General features: G+C 38.9%; 1 protein-coding gene across 3 annotated transcripts in view; it reads right to left on the bottom strand.

The window, feature by feature from the left end:
- SLC24A3 (solute carrier family 24 member 3) overlaps nucleotides 1-16,575 on the bottom strand; it is a 592,036-nt gene that overhangs the window by 448,878 nt on the left and 126,583 nt on the right. For all 3 annotated transcript variants that reach the window (XM_073557431.1, XM_073557430.1, XM_073557429.1), the window contains exon 2: nucleotides 11,499-11,651. In XM_073557431.1, the coding sequence (XP_073413532.1) occupies nucleotides 11,499-11,651 (153 nt within the window). The remainder of the gene's footprint in view (nucleotides 1-11,498; nucleotides 11,652-16,575) is intronic.

The raw sequence follows: 16,575 nt of genomic DNA on the forward strand, positions 1-16,575 counted from the left end.
GTTTTTGTAACAGCTATTTCAGTTTCATATATCTAATAACTGATGGACTCAGTTATATTTCTGGATTCAAATGAGGTTTATGGTACTAACAGAAAATGTGCAATCTGCATTTAAACAAAATTTGACCGGTGCAAAAGTATGGGCACCCTTATCATTTTCTTGATTTGAACACTCCTAACTACTTTTTACTGACTTCCTGAAGCACTAAATTGGTTTTGTAACCTCATTGAGCTTTGAACTTCATAGCCAGGTGTATCAAATCATGAGAAAAGGTATTTAAAGTGGCCACTTGCAAGTAGTTCTCCTATTTGATTCTCCTATGAAGAGTGGCATCATGGGCTCCTCAAAACAACTCTCAAATGATCTGAAAACAAAGATTATTCAACATAGCTTTTCAGGGGAAGGATACAAAAAGTTGACTCAGAGATTTAACCTGTCAGTTTCCACTGTGAGGAACATAGTAAGGAAATGGAAGAACACAGGTACAGTTCTTGTTAAGCCCAGAAGTGGCAGGCCAAGAAAAATATCAGGCAGAGAAGAAGAATGGTGAGAACAGTCAAGGACAATCCACAGACCACCTCCAAAGACCTGCAGCATCATCTTGCTGCAGATGGTGTCACTGTGCATCGGTCAACAATACAGCGCACTTTGCACAAGGAGAAGCTGTATGGGAGAGTGATGCGAAAGAAGCCGTTTCTGCAAGCACGCCACAAACAGAGTCGCCTGAGGTATGCAAAAGCACATTTGGACAAGCCAGTTACATTTTGGAAGAAGGTCCTGTGAACTGATGAAACAAAGATTGAGTTGTTTGGTCATACAAAAAGGCGTTATGCATGCGCTGTATTGTTGACCGATGCACAGTGACACCATCTGCAGCAAGATGATGCTGCAGGTCTTTGGAGGTGGTCTGTGGATTGTCCTTGACTGTTCTCACCATTCTTCTTCTCTGCCTTTCTGATATTTTTCTTGGCCTGCCACTTCTGGGCTTAACAAGAACTGTACCTGTGTTCTTCCATTTCCTTACTATGTTCCTCACAGTGGAAACTGACTGGTTAAATCTCTGAGACAACTTTTTGTATCCTTCCCCTGAAAAGCTATGTTGAATAATCTTTGTTTTCAGATCATTTGAGAGTTGTTTTGAGGAGCCCATGATGCCACTCTTCATAGGAGAATCAAATAGGAGAACTACTTGCAAGTGGCCGCCTTAAATACCTTTTCTCATGATTTAATACACCTGGCTATGAAGTTCAAAGCTCAATGAGGTTACAAAACCAATTTAGTGCTTCAGGAAGTCAGTAAAAAGTAGTTAGGAGTGTTCAAATCAAGAAAATGATAAGGGTGCCCATACTTTTGCACCGGTCAAATTTTGTTTAAATGCAGATTGCACATTTTCTGTTAGTACAATAAACCTCATTTGAATCCAGAAATATAACTGAGTCCATCAATTATTAGATATATGAAACTGAAATACCTGTTGCAGAAACCAAAATTGTTATAAAGAAAAAAGGTTAACATTAATAGGGGTGCCCAAACTTTTACATATGACTGTATATACTATCTATTTATCTATCTATATGTATATATACTGTATATTAGTATACAGTCCCGTTGAAAAGTACCGTACTCATGCCCCATGAACATTTCCACATTTTTTTCTCATTTCCCCCACAAACTTCAATGTATTTTATTAGGATTTTAAGAGACATACTGAAACAAAGTAGCAAGTGTTTGTGAATTGGAAAGAAAATGATAGATGGTTTTCTAATTATTTTAAAAATATAAACCTGAAAATTATGATGTGCATTTGCATTCAGCCCCTCTGTAACCGGATATCCCTAGATAAAATCTGGAGTGACTAATTACCCCCAAAAGTTACATAATTATTAAATTGAGTCCACCTGTGTGCAATTTATTCTCACTATAACAACATCTGTTCTGTGAAGGCCTCATAGGTTTGCTTGAGAACATTAGGGATCAAACAACATCATGAAAACCAAGGAACTGTCATGCTATGACCGCAGGAAAGACTAGGAGGAGTGACCCAATACTGGTCCTTAATCTGGGGGGAGCTTAGTCTATTTCTAACCCCGGGTTACCACTGAAGGTGGAGATACCCGGTTTACGTGTCTCTCTGGGCTCCTACGAAATCCTGCGCAACTCCCATCCTCCCCCAAGGAGGAATGGGGCAGGAGTAAAAGGGTAACACCAGCACGACAGAAAAAGGGAAACCAAGGAACAATCAAACAACAGACACAAAGGATAAAATACAAAGGGAAAATAGGTACACAGTAAAGAGGCAGAAAAGCAACATGAAAGAATGCCCGAAGTGGAGAGTAAGAGGTATTCACAACAAACTGCATGCAACAATCTCAAAATGACTAGAGCGACTCTCCAGAACACTTTCTCCACTGAAGCCAGGCACAGAATGAAGATTCTATTGCTCACATGGATGGAAGCCAGACACAGGTTTATCTAATGGAAGGGTGTGATTCTAATAAGCAGCACAGCCAGTAGATTATGAGGAACTCTAAACCCTTTCCATACTACAAGAAACCTGTTACCTCATAAATGGTCTTGTAGATTTAAAGAGGACCTGTGCTCAGCTAAACACTGTGATATCAGATGTACCACAGGTCCCAGCAGAATGTGGCAAATTCCTGACAGGAACCCACTAGACAGGTCAGGTATAAACGTATGGGGAAGAGTAAAGCAGGGATAAGTTATAAAAAGATACCTCAAGCTCTCATGAAGCACTGTTCAATCCATCTGAAAATGGAAGGAATATGGCACAACTGCAAACCTACCAAGACATGGCTGTCCACCTAAACTGGCCTCCCAAGCATGGAGAAGACCCATTATGGAAGCAGCCAAGAGACCCAAGCTCACTCTGGAGGAGCTGCAGAGATCCGATGGGAGAATCTGTCAACACAGGACACTTATTAGTCCTATACGCCAGAAATCTGGCTTTTATGTAAGAATGGCAAGAAGAAAACCATCTTTAAAAGCAAGGCACAAGAAGTTCCATTTTCAGCAGACACTATTAGCATGTGGAGGATGGTGCTCTGGTCAAATGACACAAAAGTAGAACTTTTGGGCTTAATGCAAAATGCTATTTTTGGTGGAAAACTAACACTACATATCACCGTGAAAACATGATTCCCCATTAATGCATAAGGTTGTATGCATGAGCCCCAAAAGTTTAAATTTCTGTAATGGTTGCCCACTGAAGGTGGTGAAGACTACTGTTTAAACCCCATGCTATTGATTATTCACTACTGTGTCCTTTATTCAGTAAGCAATCCATTGATGCTAAATGACTTAATAAAAAGGTTATTTTTTAAAAAAATTACTTTTTTTGATTTTCTTAAAGCTGAGTTTCCCATTTTCTCATAAACAGTGCCATAATCAGTGGAACAATATTTCATTTTTATCAGTTTTTGCAATCTATTTGTAACTCTCCAGTTCTATTGAATTAAGCTTTTTAGAGCTGAAGCAATGTGCCCAGCCATGGTACAGTGAGAAGCAGCAACTGAAAAGCTTCATCATTTCAACTACCAAATAAATTTATACTGGCTGTGTGCACATTAATGGCAGCTATTATATTTTCCTTTGCAGAAAAACGTCGTTTTAGCCAAAAAAAAATATTTTGTAAAGACCGTTTTTGCTGAGGCAATTACAACAATTTTCTATATCACAATTGATCAGATATAACTTGCATACAGTGAAGTATTATTACGCCAGTAATTTTGTGTTATTTTTAAAGAACCAGCATATTTTGCAGCACAAGGAGATTTAACAAAACTTCTATAAAGGACATTGGAGCAGTAGATTAAAGATTAAAGCTTTTGCTTAAAAAAAAGTATCTAAAAAAAAAAACTTTGACCATATTTTGGTGCCTGCCTCAAGTAGGTTGATAATGCCGAAAATGAGGTGCCACAGAGCGCAAAGTTATTTTGTCTGCTTAATTAAAGTCAATGGCCCTATCAATGGATACTCCCAAAATCCATTTTTCAGGGCTTCACATGTAAGCACTGACAGAGCTACTGATGTGTAGCTAAAACGTGATGTCAATATAGTCTTAGTCTGTTAGAAGAGGACATGCCTGCTTCTAAAGCGTTAATCTGCAATTGGAGAAAATAGCTGCTTGCAAAGTTTTAGTTTGCAACTGAAGAAATCAACTGCTTGTAGTCTGTGCCTCTGAACACAGACAGCCACAACCCATGGAGGAAAAGGCTGTGCGGGGATTTAGCTCAGTTGCTGTTTCTATTCTCCTACTGCTGATCCATTAAACACAGGACTTCATCTTAGATCTCTTCTTACATTACTACATTCAATATGAATTAACGCAGCAGTACAGATCTACCCTGTGTTTTCATGCTGCACACTCCCAGTCCCCACTCCTTCCACTCATTGTTAGCTCCTACCTGAGAAGTAGGAAGTTTCACAAAGATGTGAAAATAGTAGGACATGAGAGAAAGCCAACAACAGTCTCTCGTGTTTCAATGGCCATGGCTATTGTAACCAAATTAGACAGAATTTTTTTTAAGATTAACTGATAAAATATGTTAGAAAGTTTTTATAATTTGGCCCCATTGTACTTCACAATATTTTACAGAAAGTGATAAGTCCAAGACAGTGACCTCTTCATGCTCCTTAAGACATTTCCCCATGGTGTACATTCCCCACCTACACTTGTCCTGTGAAAATAATCATAGATGTGATTTCCCACCCATATAACTGTTTGAGACAATATGAAATGTTTTCTAATGTCATTGCATCATTGTATTCTCAAACACCAAAGAAACGTAACACCATGGCTATGCAAGGTCTCTCTTATTCTAATAGGGCATACTGTATATTGTTATTACCTTCTTGGATCAACATGAGGTTTGGCAGAAGGCATCTAGGAGCATGGGATCAGGAGAAGTGGTGCTCATGTCTGTGATTATTTTGGACTGATAACTTCACAGACATAAAGAAGATAATAGTTTAAAATAACCCAATAGATTCCAACATTAATAGGGTGTGAGGTAAGAAATATGAAGTCACAACAATAGCTCTGGCTGCACATATACGATCCTCACATCTAGGATCCTCTCTTTCAGGCCCTTCATTCTGAACACATACTGTATATAAAGTAGCTATGTTGTTTTCAAAGTCTAATTTATTCAACAGACTGCCATTTGGTTTCTTCTTTAAATTTCAAAAAACCCTTAAAAGTGAAATTCTGAAAAATTTCACAATTAAAAAAATGAATTACTGGGATCAAGCAACATATGACAGCAGTTAATTATCTAACTTTGTTGTCTCCAATACGAATTCTAATGGTGCTTTGCATATTATAAGGTCTTAATAAAGAAAAAAGGTTTCAATTAACTGTGCTGTACAGAACAAACTGACAAAATGAAGCTTCCTTATCTGATATCACTACCTGCTCTTCAGCTAGTGACTGAAGTCATACCTCCCAAACTTCCTGTTCTTCCCCATCCCTAAATTCAATCAGGACATAACACTGGTAATAATGGGAACTCTGCTTCTTCCTCCTGAAGTTTGAACTTGAAAGCAAACCTAAAGAGTAGTAAAGAGCACTTAGTGTCCTGTACAGGAGGCTGGCATATTAAGAAATTTATGAGGTGAAGCTTCAGCTGGAAGCGATAGAGCAGACATTGATATTGGAAAACACGGTGCCATTTTGGCAACTGTGCAGCTTTGCAACTGGTAGATTTTTTGGTATTTCCCTTGTTAAAGAGGACCGGTCATTCGCTTAAAGGATTGAGTTAAATACCTTGTAAAAATCCCTGTGTTGCGTTGCTCCCTTGAAGTGCTAGTCACATTTGTTGCTTTTGGAGAGCACTATGTGAAATCTGTGCTTGTAGACCAACTGGGTGTTTCTTCAGAGTCTTCGCAGGAAGTGGGTTCTTTCACTCCTCCCTCCCAAACTCTGCCAATCACAGCTCGGCAGCATCTGAGACCGCTAAATTAGCAACTGAGCTGTGATTGGCAATGTCTGGGAGGAAGGTGTGAAAGCACCCATATCCCCGTTTGCACTACAAGCAGAGATTTCACATAGTGCTTTTCAAAAACAACAAATGTGAATATCTCTGGAATGGAATGATGTCACTGAAAACATAAAAGAGCTGCAGAAACATGATAGCTCAGGTATTTCTTTTAGAAGGTATTTAAATATTTCTTTTAAGTGACAGGTCCCCTTTCTGTAACCCTACAGATGACCACTGCCAAGATTGCCATTAAAAATATTTGCAATGAATTCTTTCTTTAGCTGAAATTACGTTACTTTAAACTACTAACCATCTGAATGCCAAAATGGCTATCAATGCCCTGGCACCATGTTAAAAAGACTGAGGCTGGAAGACATCCATCCCATATAATAAAGAATTCAGTTGTTTGGCAACAGGGAGAGAAATGGAGAAGGGACATATTATGATTTCAATAGACCTCCTGTTACTATATATACATTTATCTGAAAGTCTTCAGGGCACATGTTGGCTTATAAACAATAGCAGGCAAGAGCCAAAACACCAAAAGGAGACCTGGTTTGATCAGGATTTAGTCTGTGCAGTGAGAGGAATAAACTGCTGTGCGCTTGTTGGAGTATTTCCTCAGTAAATATATAGTGTATTCATCACTAACTGGAAACTATAAAGAAGACATTTAGTGCCTGCTGATTGATGATGGGTATAATTAAAGAATTTGTAGTAAATTCACTGTTCACTCAACTCACTGCTGTAACTTTTTTGTATTTTGTCTTTATAACACATATGTAATACCATAAATGCTTAAATCAAATTTATGAAAAATATCCCAACAGAAAATAAGTAATATGACCTATGGTTTTGTAGAATGAAGATTAACTAGAGATAGGCGAACCCGAACAGAACTTTTCAGCATTTGTTCCAGACAAGGACTATTTGGGTATGACTCTTTCTCTCTCACGTAGACTACATCAAGGAAAGAAGAGAAGAGGCACCAGATCAAGAACAGAAACGACCATCGGACCGGACCGCCACAGAGGTGAGTATACTGCTTGGTGTTTTTGGAAATCTGAAGTGGTTGCTAGACTCTCAAAAACCCTGAACATATGAAGGGCAAGAATTTTTTCAAACAGATATTAATAGGAAAGTTCTATTAGTGCTTTTTCAGGTGATTTTCAGGGTGGACCTGCATTAGTGATGCTAATTCAAGTATAGGGTTCCCACTGAATATTCTGAGATATGTTTGGTGTCTGTTTTGCATAACAAAAAAAGTAATGCCTGCAAAACTGATACGCTTTTACAAAAATGGAAACCAGACAAACTGTAAAATAATTAATGGGTCTCCTCTGTTTCTATGTGCATAGGTGATGTAATGGCTCACTTATTCCATTTGTCTTCTCCTAAAATGGAAACAAATGGAATGTCTATACATGTGAACAGAGCCTAACCAGAGCCTCACCATGATTCCACAGGAACCCGTCTAGAGCTGGATTTTCACATCTTCTGCCCCATAGCAGATCTATAATATGAAGTCTCCTAGTGCCCTTTTGATTAGATCAGTATCATCATGTCTCCTAGTGCCCAGAAGACTGGATCAGTAATCATCATGTCCCCCAGTACCCTGTTGACCAGATCACTATCATCATATCCACAGCCGTCGCCTGTTCTCTTTAATCATACACCCACTCATCTAAGTACTATCATATCTCTTGAAATATTTTGTGTGCTTGTAAGTAAACATTTAGGAATACTGCAGTATAAACCCATTAATAAGATTAGTAAGAATAACATATTACATTTTGTTTTCATGGATATTCTGTATTATGTCAAATCACGAAGTAACCTAATGCTAATTCTTCTATGATAATGCCATATTAAAGAGAAGACATCAAATGGGACAATTTGAATTTATACAAGGAACAGCAGGAGGTTAACTACATCTATTACAGGAGAGCATCATCTTTATGACAATTAATGGAGTTCTAAACTTACAACATGAAGGAGGAGATGCAGTAATACATGTATAATCTATAATCGAGAGAATAACCCATATATAAAGACTAAATTCTTCTTGGTCATGACACTACCCCTGTCCACATGCGTTATTTAGGGGCTTTGATCACGTTGGTCACTAATACAGACAAGCTCTCTCTCGATCTGGTTGACTCAAGGTGGCAGTGTATTTCATGGTCTGACAATTTTTTGCAATGGACAACATGGAATATCAAATGTGCCCTCAATGCTCACTGTATGAGAAATGTATCGCCAGCAAATCAGCTCACTGCTGGGCTGGATTACGTTAAAAAAAGGTGGTTGTCTCCATGAGAAAATTCCTTAACAGAAATTTTGACATATTGAAAGCCGCGTCCATAACATTTCTTGAACTATAGAGTCTTGTTACTTGACTCTTGTGAACAATGGAATGTTATGACAAATACCAGCAACGTGGACTTTGTTTTGGCACACCCAGGGCTTACATCATATGAGTTTACAGATTTTACAACTAATGTCTCTGCATTTTATACCATGTTCATTAAGATTTCTGTGTTAAAGTACATTATTCAGCAGTACAAGGGGAAAGATGGCAATTTCTGCTAGAAAGATTCAGACGGAAGCAGTCACATTGTACATACAGTCCTATCTCTTATAAAGCAGGGTCAGCTGAGCAAATTGATATACTGTATAGTTTTGTAGGATACATTCAGTTTAAAGGGAATCTGTCACCCGGTTTTTACTACATACATCATCTGAGAGTAGCATAATGTAGGAAAAGAGACCCTGATTTCCGCGATGTATCACTTAGTTTACTGGGTGTAGCAGTTGTGATGCAACCAGAGTTTCTAGATGTAGCATGCAGCAGAGCTAAGAAAGCTAATCCCACCCCCACCACAACATTCTGTTTACTTTATATATTGACAGTAAGATGCTAAGCAGTACTGGAGGTGTGGTTGGACCAGGCTGCACGGAGGAGCTAGTCCTGTATTCATAATCTCCTGCCGATAAAGCACTCATTATATTGAAACAAAAACACACAGCCTAATAAGTGACACATGGCTGAATTTAGTGTCTCTATGTCCCTACCTCATGCTGCTCTCAGATTACATAGCAACTACCTGCTGACAGATTCCCTTTAACTTGTAATTTCAGTTAAATTCACTGCCTATGTCCTTTGCTGCTCTCCTCGCTTTCTCTACATGGGGGGTTGAGCACTATCTATATCCAGTCAATGACCACTAGTTGACTGCAGCCTTCATATTCCACACAAGCCATAAAAAAACAACTTCTTTTCCGCTCCGATAAAATATAAAGACTTTGACCTGTAACTGCCACAGGCGAAGGTGGAGTGGAGGTCTTGCAACTAGGTATCTGTTATTTGTTGTTGTAATACCCCCAAAGGCCCATTTTTAATATTAAAAAAAATTAGTGGACAACCCCTTTAAACAAGAATGCTGATAATTTAGAGACCCGCCCACTGGACTCCTAAACATAGTTTGAGCAGGAAATTAAATGAATGAAAAGTTACAATCAATCTTTTCACACAAAATTACACAACAATCTGGCCGGGGTTTCCTATTCACCAAAATTTAATTTCAGACTGGAAACCAGTGAATGAGCTTGTGATTGTCGGGTCTTAGTGGTTGGCTTTGCTCAAGGTTGATGTAAATAGATAGAGTCTTGGAAAAAAGTTTGAGCTTTTGGGCAGCATATGGCATTATACATAGCCCCTAACTCGCTGTAATATAGGCTCGCATGGACGCTGATACAATATTTGTTTCATATTTTATCATTACTATTTGCAACTTTTATATATACATGTAAGTTATAGTATAAATTGTATAATTCTTTGACTAATATTGCATAGGTAACTTCAATAGGAACCATTGGCAATTTACCGCATTGGCCAGGATTAATTCCAGCTGCAGAAATTGGGACAGACGGTGCTAATAAAGGACTATGCTATAAACGCATTAAAGATGTAGTTTCTGTGCATAATATAGAAAATAAAACATACATGATTTACCTACAACATGTTTGTATGGTCATAAAAATGAATGCCATAAGCAGCTGCAGGATCCGACAACTTCCATAAAACAGAAACAGGAAACTTTGATTAGAAAAAAAAAACCTCAATTTGGCAAAATGAGAGAAGTAAAGTTTGACATGTAAATGAACCGTCATACATATTAGTCAAGTCAAAGTTCGTACACATGAATTGCGGCCAGTTTATCAATTCCAGCGATGGTTTACTGGCATTTGTTCTGTGGTTTTGCAGCCAATGCTCAGAAAAGCGAAACCTTGTATAGCGCATTCCGTACAGTCTTGCATCCTATATTTGTCTGCAGCCCAGAATATATTATTACATCTTTATGCAAACTAACTTTGCTCAGCTGGTTCCTATTATTCCATATACTAGAATTTGCTCACGTCCTGAATGATTTCTTTTATATTTTGCAAGAATAAAGATAAAACGAGCAAAATAGAAGCAAGATCGTTTTCAATGTAGGACCGGGTTATTTATGTGATCTTATCACGTCATTCTTAATTATAACAAATACGGAGACACTGATAAAAATTTGCCGGTATGTAACACTAGAGAAAACTTATAGCTAGGGTTCACGCTTGGAAAATGTAACAGATTTAGGAAAAATTAAGATTAGTTCAATACATGCTGATGGCTAATTAGGCAACTAAAGAAGCTGTACATTAAAAAAACAACTACTTTTTAAAAACAATCAATTACTATTTTTTCCATATCTGCAGCGCTCCTGCAGGTAAGAAAAAGTATTGCAGACATTTTTTTTTTCTTTTTGGACCACAAACCAACTAAGATTGGTGAACTTCTATCTACTGCCATGGACATACTCTGGACTGAATGATTTGCAAGACAAAATGTCCTACACAGACTGTGTGAAAGATGCCACATGTAGAGTTGTTTTAGCATAGTTCAGCAATCATCTAAAGTGATGCTAGGCACAGAAGCAAAGGCATAGACATCATGTACGGGAGACCTGTTCCCCCATACAAATTTTCACTTTATAAGAAGGATTACATTACTTAAAGTGGTTTTGTGGGACTTTAAAACTGATGACCTTTCCTTATAACAGAGCCACCAATATCAAATCATTGGAGGTCTAACTCCCTGCACCCAACAAGACAGAGGATTGAAGAGACAGTGGTGCACACAGTGTATGAAGCAATGCAGGTTCTGGTGTGTTGCAGCCTTTCAATCAACTGATTGGTAAGGTGCCAGGAGTTGGATCTCCATTGGTCTGGTATTGATGGTATTGATCCTAAAAATAAGTCATCAATATTAAAGCCTTGGAAAAAAACTTTTCATTTAACATAATCAGAATCAATGCCACAAAATAATGTAAATAATAATATCCAAATAAAACAGCACAAAGTGGTGAACATATTGATAAAAAATATAGATGGATTCAAGATGGAGAGAAACCATCTGTATATTTATCAGCGGTACAGCAATGGAAAAGTGCAATTTCCTACCTGGTTCTGTGCAGTTCTTACGATGTCTGTGTTCACCTTGAATTTCAGTAAAATTTTCATCATCCGCCCAAAGGAGTCCTCGTCCATTACTATTGGCATTGATGTCTAATACATTTCTCTGGTTTCTATGTAACGAGTTGTTTTCTTCAATACCTATAACGTGAACAAAAAGCTGACTTAATCACATTGTCTATAGAGATCACTTGCTCTTATTGTACTCAGTCTGACCTCTTATGTATTATTCAGTAAAGCCTTCAAGCGGTTAGGGACTGAACAGTCTTATAATCAATATATGAGATCAGCCATATTATCAATATATGAGGTCAGCCATACTATCAGTCTATAAGATCAGCCATACTATCAATATATCAGGTCAGGAATATTATCAAATCCATATATAAGAATATTAGCCTAAGGGTATGTGCACACATAATTTTCAGGAAGATCCACTCTGAAGAAGTACCCAGAAAATGCCTTAATATAAGGAACATGTGCTTTCCTATATAAAAATGACTTCTTGTACATATTTTCAGTCTGCTGTGAGTTTTTTCATGTTTTTAGAAATGTCAAGTGGTTAACAGAAATGAGTAAACCATTCTTCAGGCATATTCAACTCTGAGGATTCTCTATACTTTAAAAGAGTAGGGAGGATACACTGGCGCTCAAGAGAGATAAACAAGGCTTGTGGCTGCAGGTGATGTGGCAGGCTCTGTACTGGTGTAAGGGGTGCAGGGGCTAGTTTAATGCCCTGCATTCCTTGCATATGTTCCTGGTAAAAGTGGTATATTTCATATGTTGTGTAACGTATTGTGTATTGCATTGTACCTATGTTTATGTGTTGCAAAGATATAGGGATGGTGTAGGACTTATACCAGTAGGGGGGCACCGTAGAATAGGATAGGGATTATTTAGACCAATAGGATTTGTCTGGTTAGGAGGGGCTGAGAAAGAGTAGTTGGGGAAGCTTCTTGGAGTTAGTTAGTGTGAACCGGGAGCGAGGACAGGACAGTCGTGTCCGGGGGTATGTTTAAGCAGAGGAGCCCTGCGGTCCAGAGTCGAAGAGCTGACAGTCACACGGTGGTGGAGGAATATCAGGGCAGCATAAGAATGGTAGCAGCTAACTTTGTGGGAACAACCCTTAACGTCCGAGGCGTACGGCCTAGCAAGGAATGGAAGAGCCATTCTTCTACTTCACCTTCGGAGAGTGAAGCGGGCAGGGAACTCCTGAAGCGGTTTAGTCTGACCAGTCAGGAAGCTACGGTACCAGCGGATCCGGTGCAGAAATATGATATTCCTGGAGGAGTGAGGGACAGTACAGGGAACGGAATGGTGATATTCTGCGAAGAATCTTGTGCTGTTTCTATGACTAAACTGGACGAGCTGAGTAAAATTGTTTTGTTAAAGATGGACTTGGACTCTGACTATCATTGTGTGGTGTTAAAAGAGAAGGAGCCCCGGCAGTGTAGAATGGACCTCGATTTACAAGTTAGTGGACTACAATGTGTTAATGTGGCGGAGAGCCAGGGAGCGCCAGTGCTGCCAGCCAAGACTACCCCCTGGCCTCCGTTTCAAAGGTCCCGTCAGAGTTGTGTACAAGTAATAGTAGAATATGTAATCACCGTGCTACAATGTAAAAAGGGTACTATTGTTGTACCATTATAGGAAATGTTATAAGGTTGCAACAGACCAATTGCCCAGAGTAGATGGATAAAGCAGAAGGCAGCCAACAATAATAACACTTCTGCTATCCACTTGCTGGGCATGTCACGATAGCTCAGTGCTCAGGCTTGCTCATGTGCGAAGAGGCTGGGTTGTGGGGAGCGCCTTCCGGTTGTACCGACTCTCACAGGTGCATGGAGACGCAGGCTGTGATAGGTGATTAAATATTTTACTATTCTCTATTCTTTACAATAAAGGGCAAGGGGATGGCTCAAAAAGCACCAACGGACAAAAATGTCCAAGAAGCTCGCTGGAAAAGACCAAACACAAAAAATGACCCTTCAAGAAAGAAAATGCTGGCATTACCTGAAGGATCTTTCGGTTGGAAAACTATGTTGGTTTGCCTGCCTTTATAAAAAATGTTGTGTGCATATTTCTTAATTATGGAAGGCCTTCAACATATCCCAGTAACATACTAAGAAGATGTTAGGCTTTAAGCAATCACAAAATATTAACCTTTCATGTTCTACTTCACACCACCACATTCCTTACCACCTTGGACAACGTGGTGATCTCATGCCATTTTCATTTATTAAGTACATTTTCAAATTCCTTGTTTTCTAACACTGCAGTAAATTTGGAGACAAATCATTGTTGGATTCTCACTAATATTCATACAATCCTTGAATGAAGACCTCACAAAAGTCCCACATCAACCACTCCGGCAGTCTTTTTAGTTAATATACCCTTGCATAGGACTCTGAAGGAGATATTTGTCAGTCAAGAGGTGAAGTCTTTGAAGATTCTTCAAAACTACCTTTGTCTTAATTTATCATTCTAACAGTATCCTTGATTGTTTGGGACATTTTTATATTTTCATATTTAAGTTTTCTTCGTTTATCACTATTAAGTATAGGTTGACAAAAGAGGAGACCTTAAGCTAAAACCCCCAGCTAATATTTAGAAGATAATCTCTCACTAAATACAAAGTTCTCCTCCATGAGACATTGTAGACTAAACATTTGATTCACCGATCCGCAAAGAACAATTGGGAAAAATGAAACATAGGAAACATTATTTAAAGTGTAGAAATAATTTCGATGCCCTTAAGATAAAGCATAATAGTTTTTACAAATCAAAATGCCATTCACTGTCAATTACTGCAAAATAAAGATGAGCAAATTGATTTCATGCACATAAAATACATGTAGAATTTTAGGAAACTCCTAGGGCTATGGAGAATATGAACAACTTGCAATTCAACTCATAAGCACTGAGAAAAATGCCCACCACTATTTTATACAGAAGATTGCATTAACCAGTGAAGGCTCACATTACCTCAGGCACGACTAGGCAGGGTACCCAATAATATCACATTACATTATCGTTCCGGGCATGCTCAGTTTGAAAAAACGGAATCCAATGACAGATTCTGTCTTTTGACGGACAGCAACGGATCCTGCCCCATAGGCTTCCATTATAGCCAACGACAGATGGCGCTGGATTCGTCGTGGTTTGACTTTTCAACGTACACAAAAAACGTTACTTTGTCCGTTGTCTCCGGCCGGCGGACAAAGAATTTATGACGGATCCGTCAAATGACGGATGAAACGGACGGCCATCCGTCACAACCCGTCACCAATATACAAGTCTGTGAGAAAAAACTGGATCCAGTGGCATCTTTCACTGGATCCTTTTTTTCAAAAAATGACGGATTGTGACTTATGGCAAAAAACTGAAGTGTGAAAGAACCCTAAGCTCTATGTAGAAACAGCAGGCCAATTTTCCCTCTATGAATCATAAATCACTGCAAAAGTCACTGACAGGGGGAGGATCAAGCAGCTGGGTCAGGAGTAAGGCTGTGTGCCCACAATGCGTTTTGTTAAGCGTTTCCGCAGCGTTTGTGCCGGATCAGACGCTGCAGAAATGCTTAAAAGATGCATCAACTTAATTAGCATGCGTTTTTGGCTTTTTGTGCCAATGCATGCGTTTTTAACCGCTCAGGAATCGCTTAGCGGCTAAAAACGCAGCATGCTCATTAATTCCCGCATTGCTCAGCGTTTTTAGCCATCCCCAATGTTCCCAGAAATAGCGTGTCAAAAAACGCTCAAAAATGCGTCAAAAAACGCGCAAGAAACGCGCGGAAAAAGACGCGCGTTTTCTGGGAAAGGGGATCCTTTTCCTGAGCGTTTAAAAACGCTAGCGTGGGCACATAGCCTTACAGAGGGGAATGATAAATGCAGGGACAAGAGACTTCCTGTTTCTAAATAGAACGTCAAATAGAGAAGAATTAGCTTGATAGAAAGGTCAAATGAGCAATTGTAAGTACACAGCGCCATATATAATATAATGATTGGAATATATTACGAAGATAAAAAGTTTGATGGGAGTGCATCTTTAACAATAGAAATATGGAGAAAAAAGCCCAAAAAAATCTGAATATACTGTTTGGATAGTGTTTCAGACAAAACAAAAGTGAAGAATGTTTACCATCTATTTTCACATGGCTACATACAGTACATATGTCCCCCTTGCTCGTAAATATGTCCCCCACATTGGTTCCCTTTCAAGTATATATGTCCCCCATCCTGATATACATGTCTCCATTCCTAGTACATATGTCCCCCATCCTGGTATATATGCCCCGCAACCTGGTATATATGTTCCCCTTCCTGGTATATACAGTTGTGTGAAAAAGTGCTTGCCCCTTCCTGATTTTCAATTTTTTGCACGCTTCTTCATATTTTTTTGCATGTTTGTCAAACTTAAATGTTTCAGATCACCAAACAAATGTAAATATGAGACAAATATAATGCAACTAAGCACAAAATGAGGTCTTTATTATTGAGGGAAAAAGAAATCCAAGCCTACAAGGCCCTGTGTGAAAAAGTGATTTCCCCTAAACCTAATAACTGGTTGGGCCACCTTTAGCAGCAAGAACTGCAGTAAAGCATTTGCGATAACTGGCAATGAGCCTTCTATAATGCTCTGCAAGAATTTTGGCTCACTGATCTTTGCAGAATTGTTGTAATTAAGCAACATAGGAGTGTTTTGAGCATGAGCCACCTTTTTGAGGTCATATCACAGCATCTCATTCAGATTAAGATCCAAAGTCTTAATTTTCTTTATCTTATGCCATTCTCAGGTTGACTTACTGGTGTGCTTTGGATCATTCTCCTTCTGGATATTTTGGTAGACAGCAAAATTCATGGTTTCATTTTCCACAGCTTGTCTTCCAGGTCCTGAATGTCAAGATCCATTTTTGGATTTGTGGCAGATCTGGCTTCTCAGATTTAAACTTTTTTCCTTTCAGGCCATTGGGGGCGGTGCTGGTGTATTGCATTGATGCTGGGTCAGCTGATGTGGGTGGTGACCACTTCCACCATCTTTCAAGAGGTCACCTGATGCATCAGCTGAC

The sequence above is a fragment of the Dendrobates tinctorius genome, unplaced genomic scaffold (genome assembly GCF_039654945.1).
Source record: "Dendrobates tinctorius isolate UK_male_01 unplaced genomic scaffold, ASM3965494v1 ptg000250l, whole genome shotgun sequence".
Taxonomy (NCBI): Eukaryota; Metazoa; Chordata; class Amphibia; order Anura; family Dendrobatidae; genus Dendrobates; species Dendrobates tinctorius.